At 37.4% G+C, this 27,340-nt stretch overlaps 1 protein-coding gene across 1 annotated transcript in view; it reads left to right on the top strand.

Moving 5' to 3' along the window:
- HTR2C (5-hydroxytryptamine receptor 2C) overlaps window positions 1-25,564 on the top strand; it is a 269,781-nt gene extending 244,217 nt beyond the window's left edge. The window contains exon 6 of the mRNA XM_002924491.4: window positions 22,134-25,564. Within this exon, the coding sequence (XP_002924537.1) occupies window positions 22,134-22,957 (824 nt within the window). The 3' untranslated portion in view covers window positions 22,958-25,564. The remainder of the gene's footprint in view (window positions 1-22,133) is intronic.
- The last annotated feature ends 1,776 nt before the right edge of the window (window positions 25,565-27,340 follow it).

Raw genomic sequence — 27,340 nt, forward strand, 5'->3', positions numbered from 1 at the left:
GTTTTTTTAGTCTCTATTTCATTTATTTTTGCTGTAATCTTTATTATTTCTTTCCCTCTACTGGCTTTGAGTTTTGTTCTTCTTTTTCTAGCTCTTTAGGTGTAAGGTTAGGTTGTTTATTGGATTTTTCTTGCTTCCTGAGGTAGGCCTGTATTGCTATAATCTTTCTTCTTAGAACATCAGCTATTACTTTTCAAGGCTACCACTGATCTGGAGCTCAGACAGTGAAAATAAGATAGGTTCTTACTGATACTGTGATGTATATATTGAATTAGTGTTTCCAGTTCCTGCAAACTTTTGATTAATTTCTATAGTTACAGTTTTTCTGTTGATTTTATGAATGTAAAATTATTGGAAGTTCTTACTCTGCCATTTTTTTACATATGTCACTTCTTTACTTTCTTCTGTTTTAAGTAAGTTAGTTAGTGTGACATTTAATTCAACTGTTGACTCCTAAGATCAGAGATCTGGTATTTTAAACCCAACATCTGTGACCTATATAGTCTACTTATATTTACTTCTCTTTTTTCTGTTTGTGATTCCTACTTTTCTGTTTCTTTGAATAACCAATAATTTTCAGTTTAAAACTGGACATTGTTATACATAGTGATTGTGAAGATTATTGTTTTTGTCTTTTAGTAAGCATTTACCTTTCTGAACCCAAGCTGTAAAACCTGTGTCTCCCACACTGTGTGACATCCAATGCCTCTGCTCAGTTTTGTTGGCTTCCAGCTGCCTCTTTTTAGTCTGTTCCTCCAATATTTCCTCTGTTCCTGTGTTGTTTAAAAAATCAGTCGAGAATTAAGGCAGAGGGGTTTTTTTTAAGATTATTTATTTATTTATTTATTTGAGAGAGAGTGAGAGCAAGAGAGAGCACAGAGGGAGAGGGAGAAGCAGACTCCTCACTGAGTACAGAGCCCGCCATGGGGCTTGATCTCAGAACCCTGAGATCATGACCTGAGTCAATAGCAGAGGCTTAACCAACTGAGCCACCCAGGTGCCCCAGGGCAGAGTTTATTTATAGATTGATATATTATTGAGAAATTCTGCATCTATGTATATAACTGATATTGTACTATATATGTACTATCTGGTAAAGTCCTTATCAGATTTTCATATAAAGTTATGCTGGCCCCATAAAGTTAGTTAGGCATGTTCCCACATTTTCCATTTTCTGAAACCATTCATGTAAGTGTGATAATGTTTCCCTCTTAAATAATTGACAGGATTCACCAATGAAGCAATTTGGATCTCAATTTAGCATTGTAAAAGCTTTTAAATATTAATTTAATTGGTAGATTTGGTAGGTGAAGAGCAATTTCAATTTTCTATTTCTTTTCATGTTGATTCACTTTAGTACATAGCCAAATAAATAAGGTGAATTTAAATAAATAAAAATTAAGGTAACAAAAAATGGAAAAAAGTTAAAACTTCTACTTGAAGATAACAATTTATGTGGAAACTCTCAAGGAACCTATAAAAAAAGACTTTACTAATATCAATAAGTAAATTTAGCAAGGTAGCAAGGTATCAGATCAATATAACATACAAAAATAAATTTTACTTCCATATACTAGCAACAAACAAGGAAAACATTTAATAAGTTACATCTATAATATCATAAAAAAAATATGGTACCCTTAGAAAGATGTGAAAATCCTCTATACTACAATCTTCAAAATATTGCATAGTGAAATTAAGGTTGACTAATTAAATGAAGAGATACTGCAGGTTCTTGTATTAGAAGACTAAAACTTAAAATGTCACCCAAATTAATCTACGGACTCACAGCAACTCCAAAATAACCACATCCATTATTTACACAAACTGCAAGCAGATTCCAAAATTTAAATAGAAATGCAAAGCACTTAAGATAATCAAAATAAAATTGCAAAAGAAAAATAAAGTAGGAGCACTTACACGATCTGATTTCAAGATTTATCTTAAAGCTTAAGTATGCACAAGAATGGATACTGGCAAAAAAAAAAGGAAATGAATCAATGCAATTAAAAGATAATTTATAAATGTACTCACACATATACTATCAATTGAATTTCAAAAAATATGCCAAGATAATTAAATAAGGAAAATAGTTTTTCAACAAATGTTCTGAGATTCATGTACTTATTGATATGAAAAGATATTAACTTTGATACCTCCCTCACATTATACACAAAATTACTTTAAAATAGAGTACAGACCTAAATATAAGATCTAAGGATAAATTATAGGAAAATATCTTCATAACCTTGGCATAAGCCAATATTTTAAATATAGAAAAAATACATTAACAATGAAATTTAAAAATTGACAGGTTGAATTTCACTATAATTAAAAACTGCTCTTTGATTGACACTGCTAAGGAAACCAAAGAAACAAGCCACAGCCTCAGAGCAAATATTGACAAGATATTTCTCACAAAAAAACTTGCATCAAAATATATAAAGAACTCTTACCATTAAGTAATAAGACAAACAAAATTTAAAAATGGCAAAATCATGGACACTTTATATAAAAGAATGTATCCAAATGGCAATAAATACGTGAAACAATATTCAGTACAATAAGGGTCATACAACTTTAAAACTACAATGAGAAACAGCTTATCACTGAGTAGAATTACTAAAATTGAAAATACTAACACTACCAAAGGGTAGCAAGAATTAGTAGCAACCGAGACTTTCATAATTTGCTGATGGGAGTGCAAAATGGTATTTGAGCAATTTCTTTTAAAAGGTATATATGCATCTACCCTATCACTCCACTGTTTATATTTACCCACATAAAATGTATGTCCATGCACACAAAAAAAATTATGCACAAATACTCAGAGCTACTTTACTCATAATAGTTCAATATTAGAAATAACCCAAATGTCCATCAACATATGAAAATATTAGCAACAGTTCTTGCAAAAGTATGATATTTACAATAAAAACTAGTGATAAAACCAAAAATAAAGGTGATTTGGCAGCCATTATAATGAACAAAAGCAGCCAAATACATAAGCATAGATCCTATGTAATTCCATCTATGTGAAGTTCTGGAACAACAAAACTAATCTATATTGATAGATATCTAAATAGTCATTTTCTGAGCTCAAGGACACTGACTAGAAAGGGACATGAGAAAACTATCTGCAGTGTTGAAAATGTTCTATTATTTTACTTGGGTAGTAATTACACAGCCATATACATTTGTAAAACCTCATGCAAATGTGTAATTGAAATCTGTTTTTATGTGCCAATAAATTATACTTAATAGGTAAATTTCTTTTAAAAAATCAACAGAGCATCAACAGCTTTTGGGGCTCTAGAAAGTCATCTAATATACATGGATCTCGGAAAACAAGGAGAAAGATTGGGAAAATAAAGCATACATTCTCTCTTACTGTGTTTTTTAGAAGTTAAGTAATAACTCAAAGAAAAATGATAATATGTTGTGGGGTTATCCTATATTTAGAAATAAACCATATGGAAACAATTGCACATATATCGGTGGGTATAAACAGACTTATACTATTATATGATTCTTACATTATACATGAAGCAGATCATAAAGCTGATCATAAATGATCATAGTATCTCCTTATTTTTTAATGTCTGTAGGTTATGTAGTGATACCCTCTCTTTCACTCTTGATATTGCTAATTGTGTTCTCTCTCTTCTTTCTACCTGCTTTTTCTTGGTGTATCTTGTTAAAGATTCATCAACTTTATTAAACTTTGCAAAGAATCAACTTTTACTTTACTAGTTTTCTCTATTATTTTTATTTTCTCTTTCATTGATTTTTGTTCTTTATTCTTTCTTTTCTTCTACATAGGATGTAATTTCTTCTTTGTAAAAATTTCTTATTCTGGAAACTGAGATCATTGATTTTAAACCTTTCCTTTTTTTTCTGATATAGACACTTATGGCTAAAATATCCTCTGAACACTGATTTTGCAATGTCCACAAATTTTATAGGCTATGTTTTCAACGTATTTATCCAAATGTTTCAACACATTTTCTTTTGATTTCTTTTCTGGCCTGTGAACAACTTTAATTTAATTCTGATGCTGTCAAAAAGGTATTATAGAATATTTCAGTCTTTGGAAATTATTAAGATGTAGTTTATGCTCCAGTAGATCTGAATTTCCACCTGTTAACCATTTCAATCAGCCTGAAACATTCCTTCAGCATTTCTTTTAGTGAAGATCTACTGGCAATAAATTCTTCTAGCTTTCGTTTGTCTTGAAAATGTCTTAATTTTACCCTCATAAAATTCTGGGTTGACAGGCTTGTTTTGTTTTTACCTCGTTCTATTTAAAGACAGTTATGTCTTCTACAGTATCTGATGTGAAGTCCTTGGACATTTCTATATTAATTCTCTCTATGAAATGTGTTATTTTTCTCTTGTCTTTAGATGTATTATTTATATTGTTTAGAAATAATTTTTTTATGATATACTTATGATTTCTTTCCTTTGAACTTATTCCACTAGGGACTTGTTAAGTTGCATAGATCTATAGGGGCGCCTGGGTGGCACAGCAGTTAAGCGTCTGCCTTCGGCTCAGGGCGTGATCCCGGCGTTATNCCCCTGCTTGTGTTCCCTCTCTCGCTGGCTGTCTCTATCTCTGTCAAATAAATAAATAAAATCTTTTTTAAAAAAAGTTGCATAGATCTATAGATTAATACTTTTCACCAAATTTGGAAAATTTTTACCATTATCTCTTCAAATGTTTTCCCGCCCCATTATTTCTCCTTTTCCTCTGAGACTCTTATTACATGTGTGTTAGATTGCTTTATATTGTTCCATAGGTGAGTGAAAATCTTAATTTTTTAAAATCTTTTTTCTTTGCTCTTCCAATTATTTTTTTCAAGTTTTTATTTAGATTCCAGCTAACATACTGTAATATTAATTTCAGGTATAGAATTTAGTGACTCCTCACTTACATACAACATCCAGCACTCATCTCAAGTGTCTTCCTTAATCCCCATCACCTATTTAACCCTTCCCACTGCCCATCTCTCTCAGTTTGTTCTCTGTGGTTTGAATCTGTTTCTTGGTTTGCCTCTCCTTTTTTCCACCCATGTCCATCTGTTTCCTAAATTCCATGTATGAATGAAATCATATGGTATTTGTCTTTCTCTGACTGACTTATTTTGATTAGCATATTCTCTCTGGCTCTGTACATGTCCTTGCAAATAGCAAGATTTCATTTCTGTGATGGCTGAATAATATTCCATTGTGTATATATACCACTTCCTTATCCATTTATCAGTCGACGGACATTTGGGCTCTTTCCATAATTTGGCTATTGCTGATAATACTGCTATAAACTTCGGGGTGCAGGTGCCCCTTCGAATCAGTATTTGTGTATCCTTTGGGTTAATACCAAGTAGTGCAGTTGCTGGATCATAGGATAGTTTTATTTTTAACTTTTTGAGGAACCTCCATACTGTTTTCCAGAGTGGCTGCCCCTGTTTGTATTCCCACCAACAGTGCAAGAGGGTTCCCCTTTCTCCACATCCCCTCCAACACCTGTTGTTTTCAGTGTTGTTAATTTTAGCCATTCTGACTGGTGTGAGGTCATATCTCATAGTTTTGATTTGCATTTCCTTGATGATCAGTGATGTTGAGCATCTTTTCACGTGTCTGCTGGCCATCTGAAGTCTTCTTTGGAAAAATGTCTATTCAAGTCCTCTGCCCATTTTTTTAACTGGATTATTTGTTTTGGGGGTGTTGAGTTGTATTTCTTTATAGATTTTGGATACTAACCTTTTATCAGATATGTCATGAGCAATTGTCTTCGCCCATTCTGTAGGTTGCCTTTAGTTTTGTTCATTGTTTTCTTCACCATACAGAAGCTTTTTATTTTGAAGAAGTCCCAATAGTTTATTTTTGCTTTTGCTTCCCTTGCCTCAGGAGACATATCGACTAAGAAGTTGCTATGGACAATGTCAAACAGATTACTGCCTGTGTTTTCCTCTGCGATTTTGATGGCTTCCTGTGTCACATTCAGGTCTTTCATCCATTTTGAATTTATTTTTGTGTATGGTGTAAGAAAGTGGTCCAGTGTCATTCTTTTGCATGTTGCTGTCCAGTTTTCCCAGTACCATTTGTTGAAGAGACTGTCTTTTTTTTCCATTGGGTAGTCCTTCCTGCTTTGCCGAAGATTAGTTGACCATAGAGTTGCAGTTCCATCTCTGGGTTTTCTGTTCTGTTCCATTGATCTATGTGTCTGTTCTTGTGCCAGTACCATACTGTCTTGATCACTAGAGCTTTGTAATATAACTTGAAGTCCGGAATTGTGATGCCTCCAGCTTTGATTTTCTTTTCCAACATTCCTTTGGCTGTTCAGGGCCTTTTGTGGTTCCATACAATTTTAGGATTTTTCTAGCTCTGTGAAAAATGTGGGTGGTATTTTGATAGGGATTGCACTAAATGTGTAGATTATTTTGGGTAGTATAGACATTTTAACAATCTTCGTTCTTCCAATCCATGAGCATGGAATGTCTCCCCATTTCTTTGGATCATCTTCAATTTCTTTCATCAGTGTTTTATAGTTTTCAGAGTACAGATCTTTTACCTCTTTGGTTAGGTTTTTTTTCCTAGGTATCTTATGGTTTTTGGTGAAATTATAAATGGGATTGATTCCTTGATTTCTCTTCTGCAGCTTTATTATTGGTGTATACAGACGCAACAGATTTCTATACATTGATTTTGTGTCTTGCAACTTTACTGAATTTGTGTATCAGTTCTAGCAATATTTTTGTGGAGTCTTTTGGGTTTTCTACATAGAGTATCATGTCATCTGTGAAGAGTAAAGGTTTGACTTCTTTGCTGATTTAGATGCACTTTATTTCTTTTTGTAGTCTGACTGATGAGGCTAGGACTTCCAGTACTTTGTTAAGTAACAGTGGTGAGAGTGGACATCCCTGTCTTGTTCCTGACTATAGAGGAAAAGCTCTCAATTTTCCCCCATTGAGGATATTAGCTATATGTTTTTCATATATGACCATTATTATGTTAAGGTATGTTCCTTCTATACCTAGTTTGTTGAGGGTTTTTCTCATGAATTAATGTTGTACTTTGTCAAATGCTTTTTCTTCATTTATTGAGAGGATCATATGGTTCTTATCATTTCTTTTATTAATGTGGTGTGTGAGAACCACCCTTGCAGCCCATATATAAATCCCACTTAATCATGGTGAATAATTCTTTTTTTTTTTTCCTTAAGATTTTATTTGTTTATTTGAGAGAAAGAGAGAGAGAGCAGAAGTGGGCAGAAAAAGGAGAAGCAGGCTCCCACGAGCAGGGAGCCCAACACGAGGCTCGATCCCAGAACCCTGGGATTATGACCTGAGCAGAAGGCAGACCCTTAACCAACTGGTTAACCCAGGCACCCTGGTGAATGACTCTTTTAATGTACTGTTGGATTCAATTTGCTAGTATTTTGTTGAGACTCTTTACATCCAAATTCATTAAGGATATTGGCCTGCAGCAAATGTTGAGAATTCGCTCTTTCTGATAGCTGAGTAATATTCCATTGTATATACGAATTCTCAACATTTGCTGCAACATGGACAGCACTGGAGGAGATAATACTAAGTGAAATAAGTCAAGCAGNCTCTTTCTGATAGCTGAGTAATATTCCATTGTATATACGAATTCTCAACATTTGCTGCAACATGGACCGCACTGGAGGAGATAATACTAAGTGAAATAAGTCAAGCAGAGAAAGACAATTATCATATGATTTCTCTCTTCTATGCAACGTAATGTTCTTAATGTTCCATAGATGAGAGGAATCATATAATTGTCTTTCTCTGCTTGACTTATTTCACTTAGCCTTATCTCACTGCTGTAAGTGGGGTGTTAAAGTTCCCTGCTATTATTGTATTATTATCAATGAGTTTCTTTATGTTGGTTATTAATTGACTTATATATTTGGGTGCTCCCAAGTTGGGACCATAAATATTTGCAATTGTTAGATCTTCTTGTTGGATAAACCCCTTAATTATGATATGATGCCCTTCTTCATCTCCTGTAACAGTCTGTTTTAAAAATCTAGTTTTTCTGCTATAAGTATTGCTAGTCTGACTTTCTTCTGACTTCCCTTGGCATGATTAATATTTCTCCATCCCCTCACTTTCAATCTGCAGGTGTCCTTAGGTCTAAAATGTGTCTCTTGTTAGCAGCATATCAGTGGGTCTTTTTTTTTAATCCATTCTGACTCTGTATGTCTTTTGATTGGAGCATTTAATCCATTTACATCCCAAGTGATTATTGATAGATATGCATTTAGTGTCATTTTATTGCTTGTTTTATGGTTGTTTCTGGAGATTTTCTCTGTTCCTTTCTAGTCTTTGTCACTTTTGCTCTTTCTTTTCCACTCAAAGAGTCCTCTTTAATATTTCTTCAAGGGATGCCTGGGTGGCTCAGTCAATTGGGCATCCAACTCTTGGTTCCAGCTCAGGTCATGATCTCAGGGTAATGGGATCAAGCCTTGTGTCAGGCTCTGTGCATAGCAAGGTGTCTGCTGGAGATTCTCATTCTCTTTCTCTCTCTCTCTGCCTTTCCCCTCCCCCTGCTCTTTCACGATCTTTCTCTCTCAAATAAATAAATCTTTTTAAAAAAATATTTCTTGGGGCTCCTGGGTGGTTCAGTGATTAAGCCTTTGCCTTCGGCTCAGGGCATGATCCCAGGGTCCTGGGATCAGGCCCCACATTGGGCTCCCTGCTCCACGGGAAGCCTTTTTCTTCCTCTCCCACTCCCCCTGCTTGTGTTCCCTCTCTCACTGTCTCTCTCTGTCAAATAAATAAATAAATAAATATTTTTAAAAAATATTTCTTGCAAGCCTTGTTTAGTGGTCACAAACTCTTTTAGTTTTTGCTTTTCTGGGAAACTCTTTAGCTCTCCTATTCTGAATGATAGCCTTGCTGGTTAGAGTATTCTTGGCCATAGATTTTCCCATTCAGCACATTGAATATATCATGCCACTTCCTTTTGGCTTGTCAAGTTTTTGTGGAGAGATCTGCAGCTAGCCTTATGGGTCTTCCCTTGTAAGTTGAGGACTTCTTTTGTCTTGCTGCTTTTTAAGTTTTTTCTTTATCACTATATTTTGCAAATTTAACTACAATATGTCTTGGTGTTGGCCTGCTTTTGTTGATTTTGATGGGAGTTCACCATGCCTCCTGGACTTGGATGTCTGTTTTCTTCCCCAGATTAGGAAAGTTTTCAGCTATTATTTCCTCAAATAAAACTTCTACTCCCTTTTCTCTCTTCTTCTTCTTCTTCTGGGACTCCTATGATACAAATGTTATTACATTTGAAGGAGTCACTGAGTTCTCTAAGTCTGTTCTCATGATCCATAATTCTTCTTTCTCTCTTCTGTTCAGCTTTATTATTTTCCATTATTCTACCTTTTATACCACTTATTCATTCCTCTGTTTCTTCCATCCTTGTGGTCGTTACACTTGGGCAGTTTCAAATCTCAGTTATTGTATTTTTAATTCCTACTGTTTTTTAACTCTTTATCTCCAAGGGTCTCCCTGATGTCTTCCATGCTTCTCATAAGCCCACCCAGTATCCTTATGATTGTTGCTTTAAATTCTCAAGCAAGCTTATTACTTATATCTGTTTCAATTAGATCTCTGGCTATGACTTTTTCTTGTTCTTTCTTTTGGGATGAATTCCTCTCTCTTGGCATTTTATCTAAGTCTCTGTCTCCTTGGCCAGAGTGTGGCACGTTTCAAGGAGGCATGCTCTGGTCTGCAGTTAAATGAGACCTGATGCTACTTCCACTAGAACTAGAGCCTTGCAGAACTCTATGGTTAGAAGACATGGTGGGTGCAGGAGTTTGTGCTGGTCCTCTGGGGAAGGGGCCTGCTGTGCTGGTCTTTAGGCACACTTGCTTGAGAAAGGCAGTACCAGCAGAGCACAGGGGGCCAGGACTTGGTGTAAGTAGATTAAGCAGCCAATGTTGGTGCTATGCTGTTTACTGAAGTTGGTTTATACTGAGGGGCAAAAAAAGGGAAATGGCACCAGCAGGCTCCTTAGTCTCCAGAGAGGGCTGTCCATGCTCTCTGCTCTCAGGAAAGTACTCCCAGAAAAGCAATTTCCCCTCATGCCTGCTAGGCATTTTTTAGATGGTTTTTTCCAAGCAGTCTGTCTCCAAGTTTCTTGCCTGCTGGGAGGAGTGCAGTGCCCCTTGGGCTCTAAATCTCAGCCAAGCCTGCTGACTTTGAAAACTCCAAACTTTAGGGACATGCGTTGGGGGCCAGCACTGGTCTCCTGGAGGAGGATCCTGCTATGCTGGGATAAATGCAGGTTTGACCAAGAAGGGCAGTCATGCCAAAGCACATGGACATGGGGTTTGGATCAAGCTAGCTAAACAGACAGTGTCTAGGTTAGCTGCCCTTAGCAGGTGTCTCTGCTAAGGTGAGGGGAAAAAGTGCCCACTGATTCCTTTATTCCCAGAGACGCATCTCTGTGAATGCCACCTCTCGCAGATGTGCTCCAAGAAGAGCAAACAGTCACGCTCCATGCCCCTTAAGTGATCCTTAGATTGTGCCATCTGCCCCAGTGTTGCTCACCTGCCTTCTCTCCAGGAGTAGGGCAGCACCCTCAGGGCTCTATCTCTACCAAGCCTGCTGACTTCCAAAACTCCACTCTTTGAGGCCTGCTGGTTGTAAACACTCGGGAAAATTAACCCCTCTCCTTTTCCCAGTCAGTTGCTTTGGAGAATTGTTCTCCTTGTAGATATATCTGTTTGCTCCCTTCTCTCTTTCTGTCTCACTGTTCTCCATGACCACAGCTCCCTCCCTTCCACAGCACCTGTGATCTGTTTCTCCTCCAAACCATGTCTCTGCACTTCCTACCTTCTTCCATGTGGCCTCTTCTCTCCCTCTAGTTGTGCAGTTTGTTCTGTCAGTCCTCAGGTCAATTTCTTGAGTATTCAGAATGATTTGATCTATCTATCCAAGTTCTAGAGATGAGGCAAGCCTGGGATCTTCCTACTATGCCCCCATCTTAGCTCCCCCAACCTCCTCCAATTAATTTTTGTGTCTTTAAGTTTGTAATTCCTTTCTTCTGCCATCTCCAATCATCTGTAAAACTTGTCCAGTTTAGTTTTCATTCATATATTTTACCTCTTAGTTCCAAAATTTCCATTCCATTCTTTGTTATAATTTATATTTGTCTGCCAAGAGCCAACATCTCTTCATTCATTGGGACCATATTTGGCTTTAAGTACTTCAACATCTTTATTTTGTAATAGTTGCTGCAAATTCTTATCTGATAATTCCAACAGTAGGTGATATAAGAAGTTTGTTTTCATTGATTGCTTTTTTGTGATTACCATCATAATTTCCTGTTTCTTCATATCCATCTTCTATTTTATGAAGGGCACTATAAATGATACATTACAAAAAGTCTAGAAGGTTTTGTGTTCTTTTAAAGAGTATTCAATTTCAGACTGGCATGCTATGAATTTCCTTCTGTTTTTCTTGGTTCTATTCACGTTTGGTTCTAGGGTTTTATTATGGTGCATCTTTTAAGGACATGGTCCTTAACTGCTAAGTATATACATTCTTTTGTTTCAGCTGAATCCTCAAGATGTTAGTGATGGGCTAATATGTTCTCTTCATTCTGGTTGGACCAGACTCCAACTTCTAGAACTGTTTAACCTCTAGTATATTTGTTCTGTTCTTGTCCTCATCACTGCCACTCACTTCTGGGCCTTATGGAATCTCACTATGTAACCTAGCTCTCAACCCTGTACCTGGAGGATATGCTTACAAATACTTCTTGGTCTCCCCTTCTGGATAGTTCTGTCTTCTCTTACACGTTGCTCAGGAAATTCCAGGTGTTTTGGGAGTCCTGAATGCTGACCTCTGTTTCCTTAGTTCAGCAGGACAGCCAATCCCTGCTTGGGCTTTCTTTCCCTGTGCCACAGTCAAGAAATTGTCTCCAGATAGAGAAGGAAAGAGATGAATATAGCACGATTTCATGTGTTTCCCTTATCTTAAAAAGCACAGTCCTACACACATTATTTCCACAAATTATTTAGTTTTATGGTTGTTTTTGGCAGAATGACAACTCTGGTGCCAAGATCATGGCTGGAAACATGAGTCTAATTTTTTAAAATATTTTTTTTCATTATGCTTTAGTTTAAATGATATATATTGACCTTCTTGAAGTTCATTGATCATTGTTTCTACTATTAATCCCATCCAATGTGTTTTCTTCATTTTAATGAATTTTTTTAGTTGCAGGATTTCCTCTTTTCTTTAGTTTCCACATCTATCCTGAAATTCCCATGTCTACCACCACATATTTAACTTTTCTGGTCAATTATTAACACTTTATCCCAGTTAAAGCCTTTGTCTGTTCATTTCAATAGATTGATCATGTGTGGGTCTGTTTCTATTTACTTATTTTCCTCTATATTATAGGTCACATTTTTCTGTTTCTTTGTATATCTAGTAACTTTATAAATATACTCTAATAGAAGTATTTTTTTTTTGTTTCTTATGGTGGGTTTTGGGTTTTAAAAGCTCTTGTTTTCAGTCTTAGGGCAAATCCTTTAGTCCTAAGAAACTGGCTTTTTTCCTAAGGTATGCTCTCTTGAGTATAAATGAAAAGCCAAGGTATTTACGAAGCTTTTCTAATGGTGTGATGCAAACTCCCAACTTTGTTTTCTCTGCCATAGACAACTGTTGAAATCTCTATTAAATACTTTCATCCTTTCAAGTGTTGCTTGCTCCATGAGCTCCTTGGAATCTCACAGGTAAAGGATTCAGGTGTTAAGAAAGAAATGGAGGGAACTTTGTATAGAAATTTTAAAGCCCCTCCTCCCTATGGCTTGTCCTTTCAATGACTGCACTCTTCAAATCCTAGCTCCTCTGGCAGATCTTAACGTTATTCTCTTACTCCGTCACTCAATTAGACCATAACTTTCTCTTTTTTTAAAAGACTTATTTAGTTATTAGAGAGAGAGCACATGAGCAGGAGGGACAGAAGGAGAGAGAATGTCAAGCAGACTCCATGCCCAGCATGGAACCCAACACAGGGCCCAATCTCATGACCCATAGACCACAACCCTGAGATCACAACCACTTCAGCCAAAACCAAGAGTCAGATGCTCAACTGACTGTAACACCCTAGCTCCCCTAGACTATAACTTTCTGCTTTGAGGTCTAGCCTTCATGTTGGAGAATGCCCTCAGGGAAAGAGACATATGACTTTGGAACTCAAAGATGTTTCCCTCATTCAATGGCTGAGTCTCCTGTACTTTCTACATGTTTTTTGCTCACCCTTATGTACCTTCAAATGTTGAGTTTTAAAATTTTGTTCACAATTTCTGATTGTTATTAGCAGGAGTGCTGGTCTTCCTTAAGCTACACCACCATTATTAGAAAATGATAGTCTTTTCTTGCCAGTTTTTAGAGCAGTTTATAGCAAGAAGTTAAATCTAATTTTGATACCAGCTACTGCATCATGACTATAGCTCAGAATTTGTAAAGTCTGATGTTGAAAAAAATTAGCATCTTTATTTTAACTAACCGATAACTGAAATTTAGGATTTACTCCAATTACAAAGGTAGGCAATAAACTAGAATAGTAATTGGCAGTATCTCTATCATTATCACCAAGAGGAATCACAGATAATTAAAAATCACATTCAGTTCTGGCAGATATGTTGACATATGATAAACCCTGGTCATTATTTCAAAATTTGAGTAGCTATTAGATCCACTACTAAAACTTGATATTCAATGTGTTAATTAAAAAACACATATATTACTGTTTCTAAAGTTTGTTTTTAATGTTTAATCATAGAATGTCAAAATAATTTTGTTTCCTTTGCAATCCCCTGTGCTGTTTTCTCCACTCAAAAACATTATTCTGAGAGGAGATCTATACTTACAAAAAGGTGTAGAACCCTTGCCCTAGATTCTTTTCTGATCCTTCTTCTTTCCACAAAAGTTCTCCTTAAAAGATCATGACCTTGTAATTTCCCCTTATAGGAAATGTCCTGTCCCCAGCTCACACCAATCTACTGAGTTCCAAAAACCTATATTCACATAGAATTTCATATTGAGCTTCAACAAGCACTTCTAACATAACACAATCCAGAGTCCATTACCTTCCCTGCCACAATCTTGCTCCTTCACCTATGTTCCTATGCTTAATGGCAACCCCATCTACCTAAGGACACAAACCAGAAACCTGCAATTACTTATTGACTCTTCCTTCTCTCTCACATGCCATATCCAATCAATCACAATGTTTTATAAATGGAACTTCCTAAATATCTCAAAAGTTGGTTTATTTCCCCTAATCTTTTTTACTTTTCCCCTTATTTAGACTCTTCTTTCCCTTTCATAATAATATTTCTTACCTGTTACAAAAGAACTGAGACCACCTTCGACCCAACTCTTCACTTTCTGCGTGGGGACCCAGCAGTCCATTTATTCGCAGGCTCTCAGAGCCTTGTTCCATTGCCCATTGTCTCTCTCTCTCTCTCTCTCTCTTTTTTTCCTGAATCTCCAAACTCTCTTCTGAATATTTTCCTAGTAGCATATAAGAGTGTTCAACTGTCTGATTTTATTTTTAAGAAAAGCTTACTATCTACATTCACCTATCTGCATTCACTCTCTTTATTTCTCATTGCTTCACAGAATCAACAAATATCCACTTAAATCATTTTGTGCAATTCTGCTTTTTTGCCATCTACCAGTTATTTCTCATTTCTAATTATCCCTCTTTCACCTTTTCATGTAGGCCTTGATAATTTCTACCACGCATTCATATTGCCATCTCTTCTAATAGAAAGTAACAGCCATTCTTAATTCCTAGTGTAATTCTTTCAATTGTTTCTGACTTTGCCTCCTTGGGGACCTTATTCCATCATCTGCTACCTTTCTTTTTTGCATCTTTAAGTTCTTCCACTCTACTAGCTTTCACCCTTAACGTGTAAGCACATTAATAATCTTAATTAATCTTGAATATAATCTTAAATATAGTCTTAGTTTCCTCAAACATTATTAGTTTGTGAGTAATGCAGAGGGGAAAAATCATTTTCCATCTACATTTCTGAAGTCTTAGCTTAGACCTCTAGTAATAGAAGACAGATTAACAAGTGAAAAAAAGACATTTAATAACATGTAGATACTTCCTGTACACAAGGGATATACCACAAAACAAAAGACAAAAACAAACAAAAAACTGAGTAACTTCTCCAGATGTGTAAGCCACCACCTTAAATACCATCTTCAGCTAACAACAAACAAAGATGTTGGCTGGGAGGAGACCAGTTAAGGGAGATTACTAGGAAAAGCACAATAAACAAGGGTAAGGTTTGTTATTCAGATTTAAGTGGGTGCCTTCTCCATTAATAAGATTGTCTCCTCTCCTGATTTAGTCATCCTTCTCTTCCTGGTACAGAGAGGAAAACCCTTACATAGGGAGATTTCCTTTATGAATGCAAATTTCTCTTACAAAAGGGTAACTTCTATTTTGTTTTCAGCGCTTCCCCTGTGTTTGCAATTTCTCAAAATAACCAACTCAAAATAATCTTTATGCCAAAGAGGCATATTTTGGGGTGGCATATTCTACTACCTCTTGGTAGTAATGTGGTCATATTTCAGCACTACCTCCAATTTCACTTTCTCAAGACCTCAGCAGGGTTGTAGTTAGATACGAAGACCTTCCCCACCCACCTCTTCACAGATTCTCTTCCAAGTATATCTTACAAATCCTGAACATTCATCTTGTTAGCTCATGGGCTGTCTTCTCTTGCTTTCCTTATTTATAGTCTTCCTCTTTTATTTCAACTTCCTTCAGTCGTTTAAGCTCTTCTTACCCCTATTATTGCAATCTCTATCCCTTATTCACACATGCCTAGGTCCGTACTCTTCTTAAACCTAAAAACCCCTTGAAGGTCAAAGTTGACTCTGAATCTCTTAACATTCTCATTGCACAAACATCATACTGATGTATTCGCCAAAGCATGCACAATGCTTCTCTCTGCAACGCTGTTACGCTTTATCACCTGAAAACTAAGGCAACACAGCTTGCACTGTTTTGTCTTCTATGTTCTTCTCTGAACACAGTTTCTTCATCTTCTGCTATTGATTCCCATGGGCAAAAGATTCACTTATTACTCTATGAAGCAAGGGACCATGCATGTCACATTTGCATTTTGATGTTGGTCAATTTGTTCCAGGAAATTCATTCTGTAATCTCTCTCTCCTCCTTTGTATCACCATTTATTATTTATTTCCTGGCAATCTGTTTCCTGTATTCACTACCCCACTATAATTGTTCTCTCTATAATCAACAGTGACCTCCTCATTTTCAAATGTTTTTAATTCTAGACCTCTCTGTGGGATTTGACAGTGTTGAGGTTGCCTTCCTCAGAACATTCCATCCCATTACCTGTTTTGACATAATTCTTCATTCGCACTGAATTTCTACCATGCCGCTGATACCCATTTTGTAAATTTTGCTGTTGGTAATTTTGATTTTACCAGAAGAGATCCAAAGACGTTTTTCAGAACAGGTTTGCACATGTACTGGCAATGACAACTATATAGTGACTGGGGGCCGGCCAACAGTGATTACAAGAGACTTTCAGTTGCAAGACACATCACGCTTTCAAAGATGTTGAAATCTGAAAGAAATGTGCATCTAAGAATCATTGGCATATGGCATTATTATCTGAGAGTTTGAAGAGAACTGATCTGTGTTGCTTGAATTCAAGGCTTTAAGAAACAATGTGAACATCTTTATATATTTTCTGGGTTTACTTGCCTTACTTGAAGTAAATAACCTCACCAAGTTATTTTATGGTTTTTGGGAGGCTGGAATGAGATAATGCATGTAAAGTATGTTGACACAGAAAGTATCAGAGTCAGTGAGCACTCGATGAAGGATAGGAGTAGTAGCAGCAATAGCAGTAGTGGTCTACTTAGTCATAATAGCACTCGTGTCATAGTAGTAACACGTTTATTTTCAATAAAGACTTAAACTATAACAGTTCGTGAATTCAACATTTCTAAAGTGCTAAGACCTTATACGTTTATTGAAAATATTTTTGTCTCTGAGTTTAAGTAATTTTAATAAATAATGATCACTTTTCAGGGTTTTTTGAGAACTAAATGAGATAATGCACACAAAATGAATGCTTGTTGGTTGAAGTAGTGCTTGCTATTTTCAGCAGAACATGAATTATAATTTATCTTTGATGTTCCTAAAATTCTAAAGAAGACTGATAAAGATTCATTGCAGTTAATTTCAGAAAGATTAAGTGATTCTAGTTAATAATTCCTTCTTTCTATGTGTTGTCTGGATTGAGTAAGATAATACATGAAAGTATATAATAATCATCACTTGACTCAGTGCATGACAAATAGGAAGCACTCAGCAAAAGGTAGTTACCATTACTGCAATTGTCATTTCTACCTGATATTTTCTGTGGTAGTTCATTTTCACTCTTTCTCCTTGCCCAACTCGAAGGTTTTAAAAATATCAAAGATTGCTCCAATTATATTTACTAAATTACTTAATTTTTCTGAAGTTAACTTCACCAAATACCATGTGCCTTTCAGAATTCTTATAAGAATGAATAAGAAAGTGCATGCCTTCTGTTGTTATTATTGATGCTGTTTTATATTTACCTGACATTATACTATCACCTGAAGTTCTACTGGTTGACAAATTTAAAATACTGAGAAAGGCTTTACTCATTTGCTGAACTTAACTCTCCAGGGTGGAAATAACTTCGTCTATTAACATACAAAAGCAGTTCTCAAACTCAGTGGTATCAGGATCCCTTTACACTCTTCAAAATATTTGAAGACCCCAAAAATCTTTTGTTTATGTGGATTATACCTATTGATATTTGTTGTATTTGAAATTAAAACGAGAAATGTTTTAACTATTTATGAATCATTTCATTTTAAATAACAAGAATGAACCCATGTAATGTTAACATATAATAACATTTTTATGAAAACCGTGTTTTACAATTGTGAAAATCTCTTTAATGTTTACTTTTATGGAAAGACAGTTGAATTTTCATATCTGTATCTGCATTCAACTTGTGATGCGTTGTTTGGGTTGAAGTTTATGAAGAAAGTGCAGTTTCAAAGACAAATAGTTGGAAAAAGGAAATCTAGCAAACCCTCTAAAACAGCCTCAGCGGCCCATGGGGTCCTTAAACTACACTTTGAGAACTGCTGACACATACCTTTAACTTTTTTAAGTACTGAATAAGATAACCCATGCAATCTATATCATTATGAATGCAGCTTCATTTGTTACTATTATTCATAATTTCCAGATATTGTCAAAAGGTCTTGAGTTTCTTCTTGTTTTGTTGACTGCGTTCATGGTTTCTTTAAAAAAAAAAAGAAAGAAAGAAAAAGAAAATTAATAATGGTGTAAATTTGGCAAAGGGGTTAAGCAACTTTACTATAATCTGTATTACAGAGTCTTTAACCAAATTGAGATAATACAGTTTACATCTATAATGTCAGTGATATACATGGCTCAGTGCCTGCAACATAAAAGACTCAGCAAAAGGCAGCTTTGGAATCACTCTTTACTCAGTGTACATAAAATTATACAAATAGGTGCCACGGATAAAACTGGACTCACATATCCAATAACAGCTTCAGCTCATCTGGAGTCATTCTTTAGTTATCCTTTGACACAGGCCTATTTTTAGTCCCTAGAGTCCCTTAGGAAAGTGAATAAATCTTTTAACAGAATTCTAATTGCTAATTCCCATGCAGAGCTGGGCTCTGCTCTTCTGGTCAGTGTGTAAGGCCTTCCCCAGACCTCAGGTAGCTCTAGAAGATTGTGCAGCATTTCCTGTAGGAAACTGAACCTCCACTCCAACACTTGTTTCCTAAGTGTGGGTCTGTCTATTCTTATCAGGATTCCTCCAGAGTGAGTGCAATTTCCCCAGACCAAGTCTCTAGTCCCCACATTGCTAGGGGGCTGAGAAATGGGGAGAGGCTGGAAGGGGGGGTCCCCCACACCCCTCTCTGGTCTTGCTATAGGATCCTGAGAAAGCATAAGTTTTTCTACCAGCACTTTGGCAGTAAATGGCCTTCTTTCCTATGATTGTATCAAAGTGGTGAGTTTTTCTACTCAGAACTCCAAGTCTGTTGCTCTAAAGTAATCACTTCCAAGGTCAGCAGTGACCAGTGAGTCCTGGCGAACTTTATGATCTGAGATCTAATAGTGATTTCATTGCCTGCTGCAGAAAGGACTTCTATGTCTTCTTTTTCTCTTTTTAACTTTTAAAATATTATTAAACTTTTGTTATAGAGGCTTTCAAAGATTACAAAAGTAGGAATAATTACAAAATAAAGACGTATGTATTCATCATCCAGCTCTAAGATTTATCAATTTATGGACTGTCTTGTTTCATTCATACTTCTCTCTACTTCTCCTTCCCATAGTATTTTGAAATACACTCCAGACATCATAATACTTCATAAATATTTCAGTATATATATATATATCTAAAAATGTAAGAGCTATTTTTTCTACAAAACATCAATATCAACATCTCTCAAAAATTAATGAATGGTAATTATTTAATATCATCAAAAAGCCAGTCATTATTCAAAATTTCCAGCTGTGTCATGAATGTTTTTCAAAGTTGGTTGGCATTTAGGTTCCAAGAAAGGCCACATACTATAATTGCTTGACAAGTATTTTAAGTCTCTCTCAACTTGTAGGTTCTGACTCTATTTTTTTTTCTCTTGTAAATTATGTTTTGAAGAAGCTCTTCCCTCTTTTCTTAATTCCCTATTCACTTCCTTAACTCTAGAAAATTTCCTGCAGCCTAACCCTTCACTAAAACATTTCATTGAAGATAAGCCAATACTGACTTCCTTCAGGCAAGCCTAATCTACATACACTCTTTCTAAAGACTCCCTTGTATTTATGACTTTGGGAATAAAGGTTCTAAAGTTAAAAGCTGGCAGCCTTCTTACCTGCCTTTTTATAACTTAAGAAATGTAAGGGCGCCTGCATGGCTCAGTCAGTTAAGTGGATTAAGCTTCCGCCTTGAGCTCAGGTCATGATCCCAAGGTCCTGGGATTGAGCCCTGCATTTGGCTCCCCGCTCAGCAGGGAGCCTGCTTCTCCTTCTCCCCCTGCCGCTCCCCCTTTGTGTGCTCTCTCTCTCTTTCTCTGTCAAATAAATAAATAGTCTTGAAAGAAAGAGAGAAAAAGAAGAAAGAAAGAAAGAAAGAAAGAAAGAAAGAAAGAAAGAAAGAAAAAGAAAGAAAGAAAGAAAGAAAAAAAAGAAAGAAAGAAAAAGAAGTGTAACCTGTAAGGTTCTGTTGTACTCTGTACTCCCAAATGCTTGTTCAAATTCCTCCATGCATTTCATCAAACTTGGTGAAAGTTACCTTCTGATATGTGTCACTCTTCCCATCCAGAGTTCGAAGTCTCTTCCTCTGGATCCCTCACAGCATTACCTGAGGGTACCTTTTGCATGCAGAGTCTCCTGCTTTTCACTGCCTCTCGGACTTTCTTGAATGGCACGCCTCGGCTCAGAGCTGTGGGCATGTACTAGCACCCCCAACAAGCCTGGTCACATTTATTACTGCTGATCACACCATCACTTGGTCTCTTTCTCTAGAAAAAAGGCCAGTCATTTCAGAAATTCAATGTGTTGGGAAGAAGGTTTACAGATCTCTTTCCAAGCACACTCTCTTCCTCGTGTCTTCCCAGTGAGTAAATCCCAGTCACCACCTTCAGTGGGCTCTAGCAGAGAGCCCCTGACCATTTTTCCCTCTTGGTCATCCAGCCAAAACTCTCTCTCTCCCTGACGTAGGGTAGTAAGGCTGTCTGCAAGAAGGGATTTTCAGTTTCAAATTTGTCTCAGTTCTCCACGTGTTCCCTAAAGCCAGCCACAATCTCTGAGCGTGCACTTGTCTCTCTGCTCACAGCTCATAGTGTGAACATCCGCCAGCCCAGGATTCCTAAGAATAATCTCTGACTTTTCCCAAGCTTCAACTTCCTGGGGACACAAGGGAGAATAAATTAACATTAAAATTCTAACTTTACTTGCAAGTTTTCCTATCGATGCCGAATCTCTTCAAGATCTACCAGAGCGATTTCTGAAAATGTCCAGGTTCCTCACTTAGACTGAGGCACAAGAGCCCCTTCCACTCTCACCTCCTCATGGCTATTTTCTACCAGTGAGCTTATTTATTAATGGAAGTGCATGCCTCCAAGGACCACCTCTCGGTATTCTTAAAAAAAAAAAAAAAAGAAAAGAGGCTTGAAATTGCACACGGAAATGCATCTCTCCCAGCTCTGTATTTTACTGTTTCTTGCCCTTGAAATGATGTTGCTGATGCCCACCGACTCACAAAAGCCTCTTGCGAAAAAGAGAGTCCCCTCTGTTTCTGCACAGAGATGATTATTTCTGCAGAGTGCTCAGATCTAGTCCGGCAGCACGGCTGAGGGCCCTACTGGCCTCTCCATCTCTAGTAACCAGAGCTCCAGGGCCCTGGTTCCATCGGACTCACCCATAAAATTTCCTCCTCTTAACCTCCTTCCTCAGGAAGGGAGGGAGTCAAAACAGACGCTGTCAGCTAAAAACACATCTCAAACAGCCCAGCCACCCCTGATATAGCATGATTACTCTTATAGGTGGTATACACATCATTTTTATTGCATGTGGAAGATGATATGCTAAAAAAAAAAAAAAAAGAACCAGTGAAATTTTTAATGCCGTCGAGTATAGCTGTAATGTATTCATTCACTCAACAATTTATTGACTGCCCCCTGTGCGCCAGGCCAGTTCCAGGAGCCGGAAATGAAACAAAGCACACACAATCCACTTTTACACAAGCGCCATTACGGGAATTCCTCGCCTTCTACAGAACTTTGGGGAGAAGGCATTCCTAGCCCAAAAGAAATCGTCATTTTTCTGAGGTCACGCTGCTACTTTTTCTTGTGACTATCAGCTTATGCCATGAATAGCTTTCAACAAATGCCAGTTCTGAATTTTCTTCAGTAAAATGCAATTGACTGTATGCCACACAGACCTGCTCAGTGCTTCAATATGCTATAACGATATCCTACCTTCTGTTGTTGTTGTCCCTTTAGGTGTGTCAGTTCCCATCCCAGTGATCGGACTGAGAGATGAAGAGAAAGTGTTCGTCAACAACACCACGTGCGTGCTGAATGACCCAAATTTCGTTCTCATTGGGTCCTTCGTCGCTTTCTTCATACCGTTGACGATCATGGTGATTACGTACTGCCTGACGATCCACGTTCTTCGCCGTCAAGCTCTGATGTTACTGCACGGCCACATCGAGGAACCGCCTGGAATAAACCTGGACTTTCTGAAGTGCTGCAAGAGGAACACGGAGGAAGAGAACTCTGCCAACTCTAACCAAGACGTGAACCCACGCCGAAGAAAGAAGAAAGAGCGACGTCCCAGGGGCACCATGCAAGCTATCAACAACGAACGGAAAGCGTCAAAAGTCCTCGGCATTGTTTTCTTTGTGTTTCTGGTCATGTGGTGCCCGTTTTTCATTACCAACATTCTGTCAGTTCTGTGCGGAAAGGCCTGTAACCAGAAGCTCATGGAAAAGCTTCTGAATGTGTTTGTGTGGATTGGGTATGTCTGTTCAGGAATTAATCCTCTGGTGTACACGCTTTTCAACAAAATTTACCGAAGGGCTTTCTCTAACTATTTGCGCTGCAATTACAAGGCAGAAAAGAAACCTCCCGTGAGACAGATCCCGAGAGTGGCTGCTACTGCTTTGTCTGGGAGGGAGCTTAATGTTAACATTTACCGGCACACCAACGAACCGGTGATTAAGAAAGCTAGTGACAACGAGCCCGGTATAGAGATGCAAGTGGAGAATCTGGAGCTACCAGTTAATCCCTCCAACGTGGTTAGTGAAAGGATCAGCAGTGTGTAATTAGTGTGTAAGCAGCACAGTCTTTTCCTCCGGTAAAGCTGCAAATGTAGGGAAAGGTCCTAGAATTCTTCTGTCGGTCATAACTAATGTAAATATCGCTGTCTGATAAAAAGTGTTTTGTATATAGCTTTGCAACCCTGTACTTTACAATCATGCACACAACAGTGAGATTTAGGGTTCTATATTTACTGTTTATAATAGATTGAGAATAACTTATTTTGATTATTTGATGCATAAAATGTTGATATTTCTGCTTTCCCTTCCTTCCTCTTTCCTTCCCTCCTTCTCCCTGTTTCCTTTGTTCTCTCTCTCTCTTTCTTTTGTGCATAAGGAAATATTGATGTTCATCTCAGGTGGCATTTGCAGGAGACCAGAATGATGCACGTGACAGCGGTTATTTCAACCACACCAAAATTAGCGAATTTTCCGGGTTAACAGTAAATATACACTTTAAATTCTTGCTCTGCTCATCTACACACATAAACACAGTAAGATAGGTTCTGCCTTCTGATACCTTATCACACGCATTAGTGAGTCAAAGGTAGAACTTAGCCTCATTGTCACATACAGGGGCAAAATTTGACATTGTCGGAATGTCGTGTTGGTATTTTACTGCAACGTCCGTCCCCAAACATAGTGGTATTTTAACATAGCAGCTGGTTAACCAGGACTACAGAAGTGGAAGGATGATACGAGATATATACACCAATAGCTTTTCACTTCTTAAGGACAATGTTCAAATTCTGATTATAACGACAAGCAAACTGGAATTAGTGTTTTCATTCTGGTCCTTAGTAAATACCTAATTCTGTGATTAAACTGGGGAACGAGATCCCAGAGTTATTTCCCAATCCAGGATTCAACATCAATTGGGTTTTGATCTCAGGATCCTGGAAATTCGTGTGCTACACACAAAGTGAAATTAGCATTTTGAGCCTTATTAAAATATTTTCATAATTATGGTACCTCTCTCTATAGGACCCAATTTCGCAGTCCATTTTTGAGTAAAACTTGTGCTGGAAGCATAGATGATCAAAACCTTGGAAGTTTTACTTGATTAAGGACTACAGAATTAGGCCCTTAGAATGTGAAAAAAAGTAATTAAAAACAAGCTTGTTCTGAACTCTGGGATAAACAGAAATACAGAGTTTCCATTTGGATTTTAAACAAAATTTATCTCATTTTCGGATCCTTCCAAACTCTCTAGTGCAGGAAAAGGCTGCAGCTAATCTGTGAAAGTGGCAAGCTCTTCATTGTACTGCAATTATGTACCAGAAGTTTAAAATCTTTGTTAAAATATAGTGTTGTGTCACAATAAGTGTTGGCCATTTTTTCATTCATGGGCCTGCTGCTCTACGAATTCAGTAGCATTTAACTAGTTTGTTAACCGTGAAAGGTTTTCAAGCATTGCTAAAGTCAGACCATGAAGTCTATGCTGTGTGCCGAGTTATCCAAGTGTTTCCACTATTTCCATGTGTGTCCATTTCACACAACTGTGGATCAATTTCTGAAGAATTCATGATGCTATCTCTTATGCCTGACAGTTACTTACACACCTTAGCGTGTGCTTCTCAAAATCTCAAAATCAGCGAAGGCAGAATCTGAATTTCAAAAAACCCCCCGTCTATGTTCTCAACACACAGCATAGCTAAATCCAACAGTCTGCCACGGGGGCAGTGGGAGAGCTGCTGTATTTGAGGAAACTCATACAGTCTCTACTTGATTAGCAACACTGCCAAATGTCAGTCAATTGCTTGAGCATGCCCAAATATACCATGAAAGTAAAGTCTACCTGCCCGTTCGCTCTGTTGAATTGCATGTTAACACAATTATATGAAATTGAATGAAATGATCTAATTCTTACTGAAACGGAGATGTCTGAAGACACACAGCATGCATTGAGCATGAGTTCTGCACATACAGATGGTGTCCTGCATGTATGCCGTGTATGTTGCATGAATCCATCGATTTGTATTGACGTAAGGCAGAGTAGGTGACCTAAAAAGGACTGAAGGAATCCTTCAGTAGCCCTTAAAACGACTATGCATTCAGATCTGAAGTATTGTGGGTATTAGAGAAAATTGGAAACATCTGATTTCTTTTCTTAACTATCAGGGCAAGCTCATAGCACATGTTTTACAAAGAAATAAAATATAAACCACAGATTTTCAAAAGCACTAGCAATAAGTTGAATGATAATAGCTTATAGCACATTTGTTAATAATTCTTATGTCATCAAGTAGTAGTACTTAATAGTACCCAACACAGTAATTATTCTCAAATCGTGTGCTATTCATAAGTTCTGTGCAGTTTGGTATGAAACAAATATACTCATTTGGATATAAATCTTACAGTTCAATGTTAAATCTACAAACTTTTGTAAATGTTTTAAAAAAAAAAAGTCCATGTGATCAATGTAAACGTGGTGAATTTACTGTCGAACAGATCATTTTGATGTACTATTATATACGTATATCTGTTTAAGACACGTGCAACAGACTGCCTTATATTATTTCCTGTAAATCTTCTCCTTGGTCAAATGGTACTTTTTGTGAGTGGTTGCAAAGTGTTGTCTTACTCGTGGTTCCTGTATGTTATCCATTCCAAGTTTTTGTGATACTTCCTATTAATTTATTAAATTTATTAAATGTTGGCTAGTATGCCACGCATCTTTTTTGCCCCTGCGTTGTTTGAAGGGAAGATACACCACTTCACTTCATTTTCTTTGAAAATTAAATCCTATCCTGTAAAATAAGATCAAAAAGACAAATGCAACCAGAAAATATCACTCTTCTGATTAATTCTGCGTGTACTCAAAGACTGCAAAACCGGAGGACAGACAATTAAGAGGTGTAAACTACAAAACCATATTAACATCACTGATTCTTTGTGAGCGGAGTAAGTGTGCTCCCAAATTATCCTACCTTCCTTAACCTGAGGAGGGGTCCCAGATGGTTCATGTACCCTCTTTGCAATAGGTATCATTACCATGTTCTTTCCACCAGACTCCAAGTTCCCCAAGAACAGAAAGGACCACGTCTATCTTATTGATGGTTTTATCCCCAATGCTTGGCAGCTACTCTACATTCAACAGATATGTACTAAGCATCATCAATATTTGTGGGCATTGAATTGCCTAGTCCTGATGTAAAAATGGGCCTTACGACTACCCACTCTTCAGTCATGGCGCACCTTACTTTACCTCTATTCCAAACGGCTTTGGATACCTCTGTAATCAGGGTCACTATACGAAGCCACTCTGCTCCTCCACACTTGGAACAAATGACAAAATACATTGGCTTTTTCTTTCAATATTTATACCTTCCTGATGATGAGTGAGCCTAGATGGTATTGGCACAACTTCAGTTTCCTGAGAAAAAAGCAGGAATACCTCGTTCCTTTGCAACTATGACTAGGTTGATTCCTAGGAGTGCATCAAGAGATAGAAGTTGAACTGTCACTTGAAACAACAGATCACTGCTGCCCATGGCCAGAAATACCTTTTAACACTGAAGCTAAGGTCTACTCTTCCCCAAAAGCAAGGCAATGGAGAGAAGTTGGAATTTCTGATGGCACAGAACAGGAGGTGGAAGGGAAGGTGGGCCAGGGAAGACTGAAGTGCTTCATTCCATAGCACTGGAAGGATTCACGGTCTGAAAAGAGAAAGGTGCTGCTTGTCGTCAAGTAGCAGTACATTTCTACTTACTGCAGAAATACACGGTTTCCACACAGTCTCTCAAATCCCTGTTAGGCTAATGCATTCTCCAAGGTAGAGGCACATTTCTCCTTGGACGTTCTCACTAGACATATGTTACCATATCACCTAGAGAACTGAATATATTAGAAGTATTTTTTATAGGCAGTGCCAACAGAAGTGGGTGGCATCATAGTGGTTCTCAAATATTGTGTGACCCATAGCGCACTTATAAACATACATAGCTCTAAGAGGTAGGTGGGGCTCCCCTGGGATGTAAATCCTGAAATGAAAACAAGTGTGCAGGACGCTCACTGGGAAGTGATGTTGGGATCCATTTGCATGGGGCAAGGGAGAAAATAGGATTGGGCAGAGGGAGAAGATGGACCGTGTTGTACTTATGATAAGGACTTAAACCCCCTGTGCCTTTAGAGGGGAAAATAAACCACTTCACCTCATTTTCTTTGCAAGTTAAATTGAATGCTGTAAAATTAGTCAACAAACACAGAGGTGCCTGGGTGGCTCAGTCGGTTAATCATCTGATGTCAGCTCAGGTCATGATCCTAGGATCCTGGGATCGAGTTCCACATCTGGCTCTTTGCTCAACAGGGAGCCTGCTTCTCCCTCTGCCTGCTGCTCCCCCTTGTTGTGCTTTCTCTCTCTCTCTCTCTTTCTCTGACAGATAAACA

This window comes from Ailuropoda melanoleuca, chromosome X (assembly GCF_002007445.2).
Source record: "Ailuropoda melanoleuca isolate Jingjing chromosome X, ASM200744v2, whole genome shotgun sequence".
NCBI classification, from domain to species: Eukaryota; Metazoa; Chordata; class Mammalia; order Carnivora; family Ursidae; genus Ailuropoda; species Ailuropoda melanoleuca.